General features: G+C 49.7%; 1 protein-coding gene across 5 annotated transcripts in view; it reads left to right on the top strand.

Moving 5' to 3' along the window:
- Trh (PAS domain-containing protein trachealess) overlaps positions 1–16,070 on the top strand; it is a 450,481-nt gene that overhangs the window by 347,145 nt on the left and 87,266 nt on the right. The window contains exon 1 of one of the 5 annotated variants that reach the window (XM_077681613.1): positions 14,035–14,344. The exons of the other annotated variants lie outside the window; for them this stretch is intronic. Within the exon in view, the coding sequence (XP_077537739.1) occupies positions 14,205–14,344 (140 nt within the window). The 5' untranslated portion in view covers positions 14,035–14,204. Of the gene's footprint in view, positions 1–14,034; positions 14,345–16,070 lie in introns of those variants that run through there. 5 annotated transcript variants of the gene reach the window in all.

Raw genomic sequence — 16,070 nt, 5'->3', positions numbered from 1 at the left:
TTTTTTTTTCAATTCTCATGTTCTCCTAGGGCAGTAACTAAAGGACACAACGGCACTGTACAAGAAAAAGTGATGATGACGTAGAGAACTGTGAGTGTTTGTGTCTCAGTGCTGTTTTAATATAAGCGCCCACTCAAACTAAAATAAGTGGAAGATGTGTATTTATTGTTGATGGTGTCCCTGAAGGCCTTCACGGGACACGGATGCATTCGAATTAACAGCACATGGAAAACTTTACACGATTTTAAACACACTGCAGATAGAAACCATAAAGAATACACCATGATATGTTGCCACAGAATATGCGTTCTAACTTTAGTGATTCTAAATGTAAAAAGATAATGGGAGGAGATGGGCAATACCTAAAGCAAACTAATAGTGTATACGGACTTTACATTATATTTACGTTATATTTACATTATATTATGCACGGTAATAATAAGATGAGAACCAACGTTACTAGAATCGTTGATGGGAACCTTACGGTCATTGGGAACTGCAGACTATGGAAAATATTTTGTGGTGCCATCTGGCGAATGGCAAAAATATCCTCAGCGCAAGGTAGGGTACCGAAATGGAAAACTAGAAATCACAGTTTTCAGGCTCCGGAACCGGTTCGGAACGGTTCCTTCGACTCGTTCCGGTTCGGGTTCAGTTCCAAAATGGCGGCAAAAATACCGTTCCGGTTCAGTTCCGGTTCCAGGCAAAAATTCGGGTTCGGTTCCGGTTTTCGGTTCGGTTCCGGTTCCGGTTCGACACCCTGATAAATACCCACAGTTTGCATTATAAACTATTATGTAGCTCTGTTAATTATTAGTATATATTAGTATATGCTTTGTTAGTATATGTGTCTGAACAAACGCTTCACTTAGAGAGTAATACCGATTCGTTTCTACGGCATTCGCTTTCTCATGTGACCCCTGATACTAAATACACGTCTTGAAGATTCCCTTAATTCTTGTTTCCGTTTAGGGTCCGCCACACCCGGAAGTAACGTTACTTCTTTCTGAACGAGAACCCCGTACGTCTTCCCTTCGCGACGTTGCAGCCTATATATCGTTCCAACGTACGGGCCTTCATCTTCCCGCGGCACTCACACGCTAAAAAAGAGCCAGACAGGCCCGCCTAGGGCGCGATGATTTCCCACGATGCTGTTCATTTCTTTGCGTGTCGCTGTCTCCTCGAGGCCATTTCTGTTATTTTTCACTGCGTTTCGGATTTTCGCTTCGTACCAGCACAAGCACGCTCCAGTTTTTGTTTTCTCCTCCCCCTCTATCGGCTCGGGCTGGTTTTACTTCGTTTTCCGCTCTGGTCTCCTTATTGAAGCCCTTATTATTCCCGCCCATGGCCGTTGAACGGCGAGTCACGTCTCCCGCGCCTACGCCGTGCGCTCACGATTGCCTTTACGCGCTCTCTTCGTTCCGCTCCATCCTCCTCCTCATCCTTTCCTCTTCAATCCAACTTCACGCAGCATCTTCCAGGAGCCGATGGGAGAAACAAGCGAGCGCGGTCGGAGGAAAGCGAGGAGGGAACAGTGGCAGCCCGGCGGGCAGCAACAACAAAGCCGCGCGGTAAAGATAAATAAAACGAGGTTGAGTTCAGGGGGGAAAAGAAGTCACGTCCCTTTTCTATTTCCGCTTCCGGTCGGGAAGGACGGAACGAGGCGGCCGGAGAATCAGCAGCAGCTTCGAGCTGGAGGGACGGGCGTTAGAGGCACAGAAGGCGCGAAGAGGTTCCGGCGCTGGTTCACATCGCCACCTAGCTAGGATGGGGAGCTGCCACCACCACCCCGGTACTCGTGCGAAGCCTTTTCTTCCCTCCCGCACACTTTCCTCTCCGACCCTCGTCGTCAACTCGTTTCCTCCCAGCGGAGTTCCTCCAAGTGTGCCGCTTGCTCGCCCCGAGCCTCACGGCTTGATACAGCGGGAGGCCGTGGCTCGTTCCGCCTTATTATCACCTGATTTGGAAACTCCCGCGCCCGGGCAAATTTACCGGTCGGGTTGTTTCGGCCCGACCGGTGGTGGCGGCTTCCCCGCGTGCTCCTCGGGTCCGTCTGGTTCGGTACAGCGAGGAGTAGTCTACTGGATGCCTCTTTTCGGTGTTCCGAAGAGACGTCCGCGCCATGGTTGGGCGTAAAATGGGAAGGTAGGTGCAGGAAAGGGGAAAACAAGAGACAAAAGATGCAGGAAATGATGCGGAACTTCATTGGGAAGCTCCAGAAAAGTTATGTTTCAAAACGTCCCGAATAGCAAAATGAGAAAAGGACATCATGATAAAATAAGAGGAAAAATAAACTATATATATTTTGCGGGGGGAGGGGGGTGGGGGGGAGGGCCGAAGGAGGAAATAGTATTGCGAATATACGTACTGGCTGAATACATTTGGACATACCAAAAACTTTACACGCACACAGTGGTGGCGCATCTGGCGACAGAAAGAACAAAAGAAAATAATCACAGTGTTAATTGCATGAAGCAGGAGAATTGTCAACTAACACACCCATGTGCACAAGGGAAGATAAACGCGCATGAATATGTGTGGGACCAGTTCCGTATTTTACTTTGTGAATAAAATTTTCTTCAATGAACAACAAAAATTATTCTATCATGTATTGTTCTTCCTTCGCCTCCTCTTTTCTTCTCCTCTACATTTTCTTGCATTGAATTTACTACTGAACTTCTTCAGCGCTTTTTTTTTCTTGCTTGTACAACAATGCCTAAATGACCGTACTCAACGGCAGTCACTGAAGATGCTGGGAAACGGAAGTTACAAATCCGGCACCATGAGGTCCTTGTTCACAGCCCATTCACGTCGCGAATGAAATGCTAGAATACACCATTCTTCAGTGGTTCGTTTCTGTGGCTATTTCAACAGGATACAGGGGTGTGTTAAAAGATTAATGGTGAAAAGGCATCGTGCTTAGTTCATTTACCGTTCCTGGGGCATTACTGACCCAGGTGAACATTTTTGTAAAAATGCTCACTAGCTGCTGGTAACCACTGGTAGATATAGTAGTTCTACGTTTTCAACTTTGCGAGGTATATTGACAAGTGCTAGCGCGGAATCAGCATGATTTTGAATAAGTTTTCATCTAAATCGTGCTCCATGTGGGCGTAGACAGCGGCTTGCTAGGGCTCGCTAAATAGCTGCAGCCAATAAAGCTTTTAGTTTATTTCAATTAATGAGAAGTTGAATTCAGCTGACGAGCTGTAGATTGGTCTTATTTCAGGCCTTGACCGACGACCTGTGAAACCAATCAATTATTCAGTTTTTTTTCTCCAGTAAAACTAAAACTGCGTTACTCTTTAAAAAGCCCCATGAGGCAGAAGCTGGGGAGTGAAGTTTTGGAAATAAAGAGCGAGTGTACGAAGCTCGGCGAAAAAACAAAACAAAACAAAAAAAAAACAAACCAAGAGAACAATTATTTTTGACAGGAGCACTTGTGTACTGTCGCATTCCAGGAGAACAGGACAGTCGTACAACGAGCCGCACACTGAGCTGACGCGTTTTGGTCCCCCAGTTTTAAAGCGAAGCTTCTGTGTTCTCAATGATGCCGTTGTATACGCCAGTACGCTCTGCAGGAAAGCCAACTTTCTTTGACGATGATGATGAGCGATCGTGCGTGAAGTGAACGAAAACAACGCTTGCCGTAACTGGAATCGAACCTGTGTGTCTCGCGTTGTTGAAGCCGGTGTCTAACCGACTGCTCAATTTCGGAATGACCGAAGCGAACTCCAAGCAGCAGGTACCGATTCCCGCCGTAGACCCCAAACCCAAACGTTAAGCCTACGTAGTGCACACCCGAGCGTTGCTGTGGGTATTCCAGAAAAGTATTCCAGAAAAGTTCAGAAAAGTAGCACATACTTGCAGTGTGGGATTGGCCAACCAAAGAATCCACCACGAGAAAGCTTTGCGTTCAACCATCTTTGTCGTTAGACGGAGAGGTGCATGATTTTTCGTCGCCGGTTAATGCAGCCATATCCTACAGACTCTACAGTTTCTCTAGATGGATTTGCTAATCACAAAACTTTCACTTCTGATCTCACAACCACTTGGAATGCAATTGAAGCAAGCAAAGTATTTCCGTCGCCTCTACTTTCTTGGGCCCTTTCTTTCTCCTCGTAATCAGTATTATAACCGTCATAATAGTGTTTTACACGTTTGAAACAGTCGCTACAAAAAGAACGTAGGTTTGCTGTGGGGAAGTGGGAAAATCATGAAGGAGAGAAGATGAAGAGGACGCTGATGGTAACGCGCCTGTAGTTTTTTCCCTTGATTACGCGACGCTCTTTTCAACCGTGTATCTTTGTGCATAGGAGCTTGTATAAAGCGGCTGTAAATACACTTTGTAGATACTGCTTTACCGCGTATCAGTATAGGTCATCATAATTATTCTTAAGAGCTCAAAAATCAGAGCAGTACCAAGGCCCCAAAATCATCTCATCCGACTCTGAGTTGACAGTACGAGCCGAACACTTTTGCCGGAACGGAAAAGGGTTCCGCAACTGCTACTGCACTGCACGGCACTGTTCCACGGGAGAACGTGTGAGCAGAGTTCCGCGAACGGGGTTAGGGTCGGGAGAACCTGCTGAAAAAGGATGCGGTGTGGGAAGGAAAGGGGAAGGTGTAAAAGCGAGTTAACGCTGCACGGGGAGCGGGAATAGGGAGCTGAAAGGAAAGCTTTGTGTACCCGGCGGGGAAAAGGGGGAAGATGAGGGGCCTGCTCTAAGCGCCATTGTTCATCACTTTGTAGCGGACTTTGGCGACCTTCGGGAGAAATTGTTTTACCAGTGCGGAGAACATTTGCAAGTGCATTATGTACGTCACGCCAGATGTCGGCCGGAAGCTCTTTTCGTATTGTTGAAGGCTATGAGTATTCTGCTTATAGTCTGATTTGTCGAGCCGGGGGGCGTAATTCGAGGTTATGATGGTGCGGTTGCTTCTGTTCAGATAACTTGAGCAGATTAGGTACTATTATTTTGTGCCTTGTGTCGATTCCTCGTTTATTTACAATTTGTTAGAGCTTCTATTCGTTGAGTAGCTTGTAAGTTTAATAACTGCGTGGCTGGCTTTTGGTGAGCTGAATTTTGGCGAGTTAGAGCTTCGATTGCGTATGAGCAATACACGAATGCATAGTGGCGTCAGGGTTATCTAATGTGAGCGCGGCAAAACCATCGTTAAACGCATTCTCCACCAACAATCTCTGCTATTTGGATGACCAAGTGGGGAAATTTAGATGGATAGTTTACGTGAACATTGGCGCAACGGGTTAAAAATATTGCACAAAGCCTTGCCGTGTTTAAGAAGGCAGACCAAAGTTCATCGGGCTGCCGCCACGTGTGTTGAACTCTAGAAGAACAACGCTAACGAAGCCTGCTTTCCGCGTGGTGCTTGAACCACAACCTTACCTTCCGTTTCAACACGTGCCGCTGGATGCCTTTCTACTTTCCCGAGCACCTCGCTTCCCCAGCCGTCGGGTCGCCGAGATCTCGTTTCCGGGTCAGCGGAAACAGGCTCCCACCCGCCGAGGCGTTATTATTTCCGAACCCTTTTGGGGGACCCGGTCGCCACACCTCCTAGTCAACGGCAAGCCTTTGTGCGTTCCCGTACACGTGTTACTTTTTCAATTGACTGTTTTTGGTTTCTTGAATTACCGACAGAGCTGTTACAGGTTGTGACGATTCCGAACCCTAGCCACTTAAGAGAGAGCGTACTCCCAGGATACGCAGCCATCTGCTGGTGGTGCAACACTGGAGCCTTCCTTTCCCTGATTCGAGTCGCCTTTCCCTTCCATCTGTTTCCCTCGCTAGCACCTCGTGGCTGTTTGAGCGGCGCGTGTATCAGAGCGCGCGAATGCCTGCGGCGTGGCTCCCGTCGGCCGGCAGCTTCCGCTCTGCCCACCGTAGTCACGTCTGTGCGTGCGGCGCGCGAGCAGCCCCCGCCACCGAGTCGAGTTATCCTTGCTGGCCACGTTCCGTCTGCGTGGCCCTGTAACGGCCTATTGTTAGCGCTTCCCTTTCGCTACCCACCCCCTCCACGCTCATAACAAGGGTAATAACAGAGATTGTTTCACACATCCATTCTCCCGTTTTGTTCGTGTTTACGGTGGTGGACGTGCGTTGCGGAACGTTAGCAGCCAACCTGGTACCAAACAAAATCAATTGCTTTGACGCTTGCTGTTGGAGTTTTTATTGTTATATAATTGGATTTTTTTTGTTAACTTTACCTGAACGCGAGTTCGTTACTACGATCAATCAATCAATCAATCAATCAATCAATCAATCAATCAATCAATCAATCAATCAATCAATCAATCAATCAATCAATCAATCAATCAATCAATCAATCAATCAATCAATCAATCAATCAATCAATCAATCAAATAACATGCACAGAGAGAGTCAATTGGCTGTCGTGCTGGCAGTAACAATCAAAACTCACAGAGTCTGCCGAGTGAAAAATGTGGCACAAACGCCCGTATGTTCGAGATTTCGGCGCTCGTTCAAGATCCGGTGAAGGTGGCCAATATTAATCCGGAGCCCTCCACTACGGCGCGCCTTATAGCCTGTGTAGCGTCTGTGCGTTAAACCTCATTACCAATCAATAAATTCTTAATCCGCTGTGCTATACACCGAACACATTCATTTAAAGTCGGCTTCACTAACACAGACAGAAGCATTGCTGGTAGCTCATTTTTTTAGGTTTCGTATAGAACAGGAACGCACCAGAGGCAGCAGAAAACGTAAACTTACGTGAGAGGCCACCTTCTTTAAATACGGTTTCACTAAAATACATAAGTACTGCGGGGAAGACATTTTCATGGGCAATATCAGTATAAAGTCTCTAGGTAATTTTATTAACAGCATTTCCGTGTGCCGCGAAAGTGTTTACACTCCAAGCTTTAGAGACGGACAAACGGCACTCTAAGTGTGTCAACATAGAAATGCTTACGCATTTAATAATAAGGATAATAATCAATGCTGGCATTCTTCATATAAACTCTGCGTAACGTACGTGTAGCAAGACTACCCGGAAACCCAGCAATCATAACTCACGAAATTGTTTTTGTTCAAACTGAGTCAGCTTGTTGTCTCTTGTCTTACGAAGCGCTGCACCACTTAACAGTCTGCATGCGTAAAACAAAGATCTCGACGGATGCGTGAAACTATCAAAGCAACCGCTAAGCCTCAGGTCATCGTTATTGTTACGCTCAATGCAAGTATATTTATTTCAACGTATATAAAGCACTCACGTTTTCGTGTCGCTCCACTTCAGTTTGTGTTTTTATTCGCGCAATACACTTTGAGTGCTTGCCAGTGTTCTCCACCTGCTAAGTGCCGTCCTTACGGTGTTCGACTACACCTAAAGACAGGGGTGTAGACAGGGAGTCCGGGCGGGGGGGGGGGGGGGGGTGAAGGGGTTCGGTGTTAGACCACGCCCCCAAATTTTTTTAGCGCCGCATCTCTCCCTCCTCCTCCTTCCTTTCGCCTTCTTTCTGGCCTGTGCAATTTAAACATCGAATATATAAACTATCACGTAAAAAAAACTGTAGTTGATTTCTTTGTCATTGTAATCGGTAGAACACAAAAGTGAACTTTGCAGCGAAATCTGCAGCTGAGCATGATTTGAGGGTCGGCGGCTGTCTTGTGGGTTTGCTTGGCGAGCGATGTCCTGCTGGCGGGTCGCTTCGGCGAAGCCGTACTGGCGTCATTCCCGTGACGGATTAGCATCAGTAAAATCTTGGTGTATCCCGGCATAAAAAAAAACTTTCGTGATAAAATATAAAACCCGCAAACGAACAACCCGAAGTATTACGTACCCTTTAGTACTAAAGGTTACTTTCCCGCAAGAAGACCCTTTGCGCAGGAGTGCACCCTTTACAGGCCGCTTGTTTCGTTGTACTGGCGTCACTTGCGTGACGGATATGACTTCTGTGAAATCTTCGTGAATCCCTGAATAAAACACTTTCATGTTAACAGAAAGAAGGGTGTCGGTTGATTAAAGCAAACAAATGAATCAAATTTTGTCGGGGAGAGGATTGCTTTTTTTTTACCAGCGGCGTATAACACCCCCCGAAAAATATTTCTGGCTCCGCCACTGCCTAGATGTATCGGTGCATGTGATATCCCGGTACTTCGCGTTCTCATCCCGCATGTTCAGCACTCCCCCTGGTGAAAAAAAGTACACGTTATAAAGTGTCCACTGTTGTGCAGCGAGTGCAAGCCCAACTGATTCGGAAACGGGTATCATGCTATTACAGAAAAATTCGACTTCTCAGAAGCGGCACTCAGTCTATCAATCAAGACCTATCAACGTGGCGATGCTAGCGAATTGCGATGGTTGAAAGCAGTATGGGGGGGGGGGGGGGGGGAGACAATGCGGCTCGGTGTACCTATGTATTTGGGAAGTTCGCTCTCCCGGAGCACAAGCAGTGGCTGTATTTTGAAAATTCTGCCTAAAGGACCTCTGCAACGCTTCCGATAAACGCTTTCACTCTTTCCTTCGCGTCTGGAAACACTGGGAAACCTATAGTTATCAACAGCACAAGGCGGCACTGCGTGATTTGCTCGTCGCAGCAGATACGTCTTCCGTTTCTGCTTTGCTTCTGTGGCTTTATTTTTTCGAATGCGTGGCTATCGAATGCGTTCATTGCTGCTACTGAAGGAACGCCGGCCAATTGCCATTACACCGCTGTAATGACGTGATTCCAGCGCTGGAAGAACGTCAAGACCGGGGAAGGGACAAAGACCTTTTGAGCAAGTTTCTAACTTATCTGATGGGGACAGAGCAGTAATTTGTGGCTGAGGTACTTTGCGACCCCTTAATCTAAGTACTGAATAGGTTGGGTTACTGCGTTCTGCAAGGATTAAGTATTTCAAAAATTGCTAAGCAGTGTTGAAAGGTCCCTTTAAACGGAATTCGCCTATTGGTGCTCTTTATGATGTACTATCCGGGTCTGTACCGTTCTTCGCCACTGCTGTCTCTGTCAAAACTTTTATGCTGATTTCTTGAGTGTACGAATGGCAGTGCAGTTGGGAAACACAACTCAATTCGGCTAACTTTCTTATGCTGAAGCAGGGGTTGGACGCGCGGATCTTAAATAGCTGTTAAGGCACTTCAAGCATTGTTCGAGTTCTTTATCCACACCATCCCTCCCTTTACTCCTTTCTGCCAAAATTTGGTGCCAATGAGAAAAATAATAATGAAGAATTGGCGCGGCTTGAACTAGTGGTGCAAAGCTGGAGAAACAGCAGAGCTAGCGGCCCATCCCTCTTCGTCGGAGACCCGGCTGTTGCAGCTCACATGGACTTCCCAACTTCCCGCTGAAGCTTCTCCGTGACTGGTAGGCCCGGATCGCTTTACCCGTGGGCTTTAACATCTCTCCCAAAGTGGACAGCGCTGGCACGCGCTAGAACCCGCGGCCACCGGCTTCGCGAACTTGGCGTCTATGCCCTTTCAGGTGTGAACACACGGGGACTGGCAAGGAGAAGAGCTCGCGAGAGATCATTCCACAAACGTTGGCAGAGTGTTCTCCAAGGTCAGGCCTACGCCGGAGGCTCCTCACGTGGCACACGCTTACGTGCGCTCGGTATTTTTTGGTGTTGTTTCCAGGCTTCTCACGTGGCGCAAACCCACGCCGACGCCGGGCGCTCCTCGCGAGGCGCACGATCACATGCGCTCGCCCGGGCTTAGTTTTGTGGTAACGCTCAACGGCGGAATTAGAAGCTTAAACCGCTCTGCTGTTAAAAGAAAGCGGCGTTGCCGCTTGGCACGTCTGTGTGACTTCTCCGCGCAGCTTGTACTTTAAAGTTGGCTTTTTGCGCAACACTGCGCTTACGCAAGGAAGCTGGATATAAAAGGCGGGCGGAGAAATAGGTGTATGGGCGACTTCAGCTACAAGAGTAAACTGTATAACTATATCATACGCATCAACGTACTCCGTCGTGGGGTCCCTTTTCACTCCTTCAAGCGCATGAGGTGTCCGCGGCATGCTCAAAGTTGATAACCACAGACGTAACGTTTCCACGTCAAATTAACGCAAAAGAGGACACAGTACAACAGGACACAGTGAATACCAGACCAACGGTGGGAGCTAGTTGTTGACCTCTGACTGCCTTAGGCTCCGTGAGTTGGGCGTGCTTCGTTAAACCTAAGGTTATTTTATATATATATATATATATATATATATATATATATATATATATATATATATATATATATATATATATATATATATAGAGAGAGAGAGAGAGAGAGAGAGAGAGGAGAGAGAGAGAGGAAGAGAGAGAGAGAGAGAGAGAGAGAGAGAGAGAGAGAGAGAGAGTACTGAAGAGGTTAATCCTACAAATGGCGGTGCTTGCTATTTCAGATGGAGTGAAAATAGTGACGCGAAAAAAAGATAAAGGGTGAAGAGGTTCGTAGTAGCAAAGAATAAGAGAGAGAAGAAACTTAAATCAGTTCGGAATTTACAAAAACATTTACAGCATTACGAGGAAAAATGAGAGGATCTCGATGTAAAGGACCAGGCTAACCCCGAATTAGACAAAAAAAAAGAAACTCAAAAGGGTCTTTGTCCCTTGCTCCAGATCAGCGTGATTTTTCCCCGGACCAAGAAAGTCATGCAGCTTTAAAGAATTTCCGCGTAACAGTCGCACAAGAGTTCTTTTCGCTGTTTCGCGTTGGTTTCTATGCTGCGTGCAGTAACACAAGACATGCCGTGTGTCTTCTTTTAGAGAGCACACAGAGCACAATGGCGGGTCCGCCGAGCCTATCTTAAAATGAAAACTACCAGTGAAGGCAACGTTTAGGTGTAGTCGGGGAAGGACACCCTCAGTTTGCTTTGTCAGGCCTCGTGGAAACTGGAAATCTCACTGAGGGTGAATCGCATGCAGAGGCAAGGGTCTCCCAAGATGGTCCTGCCAAGCAGGCAGCTGCAGTTTTATTGCAGTGCAGAGGCGGCCGTACTTCCGTCTTGTCTAGAATCCCTGGATGCCAGAATGACCTGGCAGTCACTGAATTGAGAGTCCGTGCACGTGTCTTAATACAAGTGTGTGCAATGCGTTCGACGCCAGTACAAGTTCAATCAGTGCTTGTAGGGCAGGCCGTGAGCCGATAAAAATCACCCATTGGTGGGCGGGACTATTGGTGATGTAAAGGAGTGCGGGCCTAATAGTAGTTAACTCGGCTACGGTGGACGAAGCCCTGTGGCTGAGTTTCTCTTTTGCAGTTTGCCCTACCGACGGCATCCGCACTGCAATAACTGACCAGTCAGACTTCACAGAGCCGTCTGTATATACCTGAGCGTGGCCAAGGTAGAGGTTCTCTCAGGGAACGATGAGAGCTTACCTAGATCAGGGAGGGGGGGGGGGGGGGCGCAACAGGAGGGCATCGTTAACATGTCTACGAGCTCTGTATAATGGGTTACCCGAACGTGTGACAGATTTGCGGCACGCTGAACGCACAATAGGACCGCGAAGTTTAAATGTGCCCTGTGTGGAGGCTTCGCATCTTCTGTAAAGAGGGTCACCACGATGAGGAAACAGAAGGACCGATTTATCCAGGTCATTCGTAATTTCGCGACGATGCAATGAGAGGAGCACCTCCGTTTAGACAAGACTCCGCTCCAGTTGCAGAGAATAATTGCGTACTTCTTAATTGACGTTCAAGGTTATCCCGGTAAGAGGAATTTGGTAATCTCACGAGAACAGCACACATATCACAGGGTGAAATCCAATACCGTCGTCGTCTTGGCTGTTTTTAACTAACCAGTTAGTTGAAAGAGAGCAGCGTGAGCACACATGCGGGACCACAGTGTTAAACGTTTGTACAGAGTTGAACTGCAAGGCTGGAAACGTAATTTCCGGCATCGCTACGGCAACGCAACTTGCCGCCTCTTTCCATACGCGTCACAGCCCTGCTCATTCACTGGTGACCGTTGTGTTTCGTTTATGAAATACCGTAAACCAAATACAACGGTCGCTAGTCTGTACGGCCGCTACTGTCGAAATACAACTGTCCGTAGCGATTATAATTTATGTCAGGCGGTGCAGCCCAGGTGTAGGCTGGGCGATCTGCCTCCTTTCACATCACTCTCGTGCGAAGAAGCCGCTGTCAACGCATGTCCGTGAGCCTCATGGAAAACGGGATGCCCTTCCGTAATCACCACACCTTTCAACCTTTTTTTTGCCCTCCTCCGACAGCTTCGCGCGCTCTGTTATCGTTTATCTGTGAAGGGACTCCTAATGACTTCAGCTGCACCGTCGAGTGGACGCTTAAAAGGGAGTGCGCAAAAAGCCAAAGGAGGTGTCGCGCAAATCGAGGCCCCTTTATCGTTGGCGCACAGTTCACGGAGCACACGTCCCGCAGTGTCGACGAGGGACACAGCCAGTGATCCCGGTTCTCCATCGCCCCCCCCCCCTCCCCTTTTCCCGTCTTCGCGCCCCCTCTCGGCTCCGGGTCTGTTCTCCGGGGCGTGTCCCGGGCGAAACGTGCAAACCTTAGGAAGGCCTTCGCGAATGGGTGGATCCCCGCGAACCCCTTTCTCTCTTCCCCTGACAACACGCGGCCGCTCCTCGAGCACGATCGCTTTTTTCGCGCGCGCGCAGCCGGCCTCTCCGTGCTCTCCCCCTCTCCCGCTTTTCTCCTCCTCGCCGTGACGTCAGTGGCTTGGAGGCTGGGACGTGAGCCACGGGCCGGGAATACCAAAGGACCCGGAGCACGCCCAGAGTTCTCGGCTGTCTCGCCCACCGCTCGGACCCGACTTCCGAGAGAGGGCCAGGGTGAGGAGGTGGGAAGGGGTGGACGCGGGGGAGGGGGCGAGCGCTGCCGCCGGAGTCGGGAAAAGGGGGAGAGAGGGGCGGCCGGCCGTCGGGCTTTCCCGCAGCGCGGCAGAGTCGAACGGCGCAGCGCGTGCGTGATCGCTGCGGGGAAGCAGGTCTCGGCTGACGGCGCTCGGCTCGGATTAGCGGCGGCGGGCCGCTGGGAAGGAAGAAGCGGCGCTTGGCGTCTCAGCTCACGTCGGTCGTTCGTGCGGCGGGGAGCAGCGGACGCGCGCAGCAGAGGAGGACCTGACCGGGGCTTCCCGGACGCCGGGCTGCGGACGTGTGGTGCGCGCTGACGTGCGGGTGCCGGTCGGCACGCGTGCGCGAACTGGCAGTGGCAGCAGCAGCGGCGGCGGAGGCGACGGCCGAGCGGCCTTGGCTGTAGCTTTCGTTCCGGGGCACGTTCGGCTTTCACGTCCGCGGGGGGAGGGCGGAAGGGTGGGGGGCACGCCGACGGCAGGAGACGGGTGCGGAATCGCCGATTCGGCCGCCGGCGACCGCAGTCGGAAGCCGGCGACGCTCTTTACGCGGGGGGCTCCTCCGCTGGCCCCGGTCGCCGTCGTCGCCGCCGTCTAACGCGACGTCACGTAGCCGACGTCGCGACGCCCCGTCACGTTCTCACGACCGCCGCACCGCCTCCTCTTTGCGACGCCAGGTCTCGTTGGCAGGTTTTCTTCCTCCCCCGTTCTTTGCCGACGTTGTTTACGTCGTTTATTTTGCTTCTTTTCCGCAGATCACGCTCGAGTTTACGTTTTGGATTCCGGTCCCGACTCGCCGACTTCGTGTCGCTACTCGGGGAAAGCCCCTCGTTAACGCGGAAGGCCTCTCGGGCATCAGCGTCGTCCCCCCTTCCGCCTAGTCACGTTTCACTACTGGGCCGCCTCTTCATCCACTTGTGCGCCTCCTTTTGAACTCTTTTGTTGTTATTACGAGCACGTGCACGCTTGCATGTTTCCCTCGTTTCTTGTTGGCGGCGCTGATTTGTGTCGTAAGAACTGAAAGGCATGTTGCTAGTTGTAATCCGCTTTGTTACCGTTCAGCAGTTATATCCGTCGTGATTCCAGCTTATATTGTGCAATGTTGTTATTATCCGACTGTTATTTTGTTGCTACTACTCGTACGTCCACCGTAACGCCGCGAACCTAGGCGTACGATTTATCTACCTAAAGCTACGTATCGGAACGTGTTCTCGCGTTTGTCCGCATTTGTTAGTTTCCGCCGTTACGCTCCGAGTTGGTGGTCAAGGCTAGCGGCACTACGCAATACATTCCCTGGGAGTAACGGGAACTCCGTGGCGACACCGTGCTTCTGCCGTGACGAAGGACTTTGGAGTGACGTCACTTCCGTTCGTGTGAGCTGAGCCGGGAGGAAGAAGAGACGGCGATGTTGATGCTCCGGCCCCAGCCTCATCCGGCAGCGGAGATGGGCTACCACCATCACCAGGCCGCGGCCGCCGCCGCCGCCGCTGCGGCCGCAGTGGACGCGGCGGGCCCCTACGGTCACTCGTGGACGGTGCCGAGCTGGTAGGCAACGCCTCGCCCTGTTCCTCATCCCCCACCGTGCATGAGACACCCCTGGCCTCACGCACCTGCTTGCTCGTTTGTTGTTCAAATCGGAGAAATAGTTGGCAACTGAGACACTCCTGAGCTTGACACCGTTTGTGGCCCCTTCAAAAGGTGTTACTTGTGATGGCACGCTGAGCACTGTCCTTATGCGAAGTACAGTAAACAGTCCTTGTAGCGTAATACCGTTAGTGGAAGTGTTCTATGGTCCCCACTGGGGTGCAATGAGAGCTAATAATTGCTGCTTTTAATGAAGTGTCGCTTGTAACGAAGTACATTTCCTGTATCGAGGACTTTCATATAACGAGGGTTTACGTTACTATATGACTGCATATCTGAGGGTGTAACCTTGGTTTTCCCGTTCACGCTTTTGCACGGCTTTTTGTACTGTTTTTGTTTGGCATTAAATCTTGAGTTTCTTTTGTTTGCACTTGTGTTGTGCGTTTGTGTGGCTGAATGATTAGCAGCGCGTCCTTGGTTTTGACACTTGGGACTAACACGTCACCTCTCCTTATGATTACGGAAACGCAGGATGCTCTGAAACAGTATAGGTACATTGTACTTCTCTTCTGTCTCCGCTAAGTCGTGTTTCACTACCTTGGCCAAAAATTGATATTTGAAGTCTTCTCAAGCGTATTCCTGGCGATGGCTTCACATTCGTTAGAAACATTGGCGCCATACTGGCCTGACTGTCGCCGAAGCGAAGGAACGTAATCACGCAATTGGCATCGAACATGCGCTAAATGTCGAGGGTGCGACTTGTTATGGGTAAGCGGTGGGGGAAGCTTAACGCGTAAAGTGGCTCGCGTGTTCCTAGGGCGACATTCTACGCACGCAGCACCGGAAGGAGTTCAAAGGAAGAGAAGATACCGGAAGGCGCTCCTCATGCCGCAGTTTCCCCTCCTCTCCTACTTATTATTTGCCATCTCGGTGCTTTCAAAGGCTAATATGAGCATAGTAATTTAACGTACTACCGATTGCATCAAACAAAAATTCAGGAAAGCTTGCACTCACGTCCAAGACTTGAATAGCTAAGTTGTTGTAAATGAGCATTGCCGGACACATAGTTAAGTTTCGGTATCATTGTTTATTTGCGTAGTTGCGGTTGTAATAGTCGTTGCCATATGCATCGAAGAGGTCGTCGTCTTCTTCGCGGCGAGTGGTGGATGCAAAGTCATCATCAGCCTTCTAGACTTCCACTGGATCAACTGCCGCAGCTTGCGCTATGTCGCGCAAGACTTGACCCATAGCAGAGCTGCATGCTTGTTTCATCACCACGCAGTTGTACAAGTCTGTAGTTGTTTATTTACATGTTGCGTTGTTCCCTTGCACTTTGCTAGTAGTAGTCAGCGTCATATGCACAGATATCGTCGTGTTAGTCATGACAAGCAGTACATGCGTGGTAGCGCTTGACGACAGCACCGGAGCTTTATTATTATCATTATTATTTGCTATAGCCACAGTGCATGCCGGGGACGCTCGGCAGACGCCGCGAGGCACGCGCTCACGAGCGCGCGTGATTTTTTCGCTCCTTGTGGTGGTTTTTGACAGTTTTTTTTCTAAAGCCACAGCGCGTGCCGGAAACGCTCGGTGGTCGGGCGTGAGGCATGCGCTCACGAGCGCTCCGCATTTTCTTGGTAGTATGTTTTTGTGCAACACCGAACTTACGGCTTGTACAACAGCTCCA

Source organism: Haemaphysalis longicornis, unplaced genomic scaffold, assembly GCF_048455015.1.
Source record: "Haemaphysalis longicornis isolate Haplotype H1 unplaced genomic scaffold, Haemaphysalis longicornis Haplotype H1 scaffold_8, whole genome shotgun sequence".
NCBI lineage: Eukaryota > Metazoa > Arthropoda > Arachnida > Ixodida > Ixodidae > Haemaphysalis > Haemaphysalis longicornis.
Note: the sequence above shows the minus strand (reverse complement) of the source record. Positions and strands in the feature narration are given on the sequence as shown.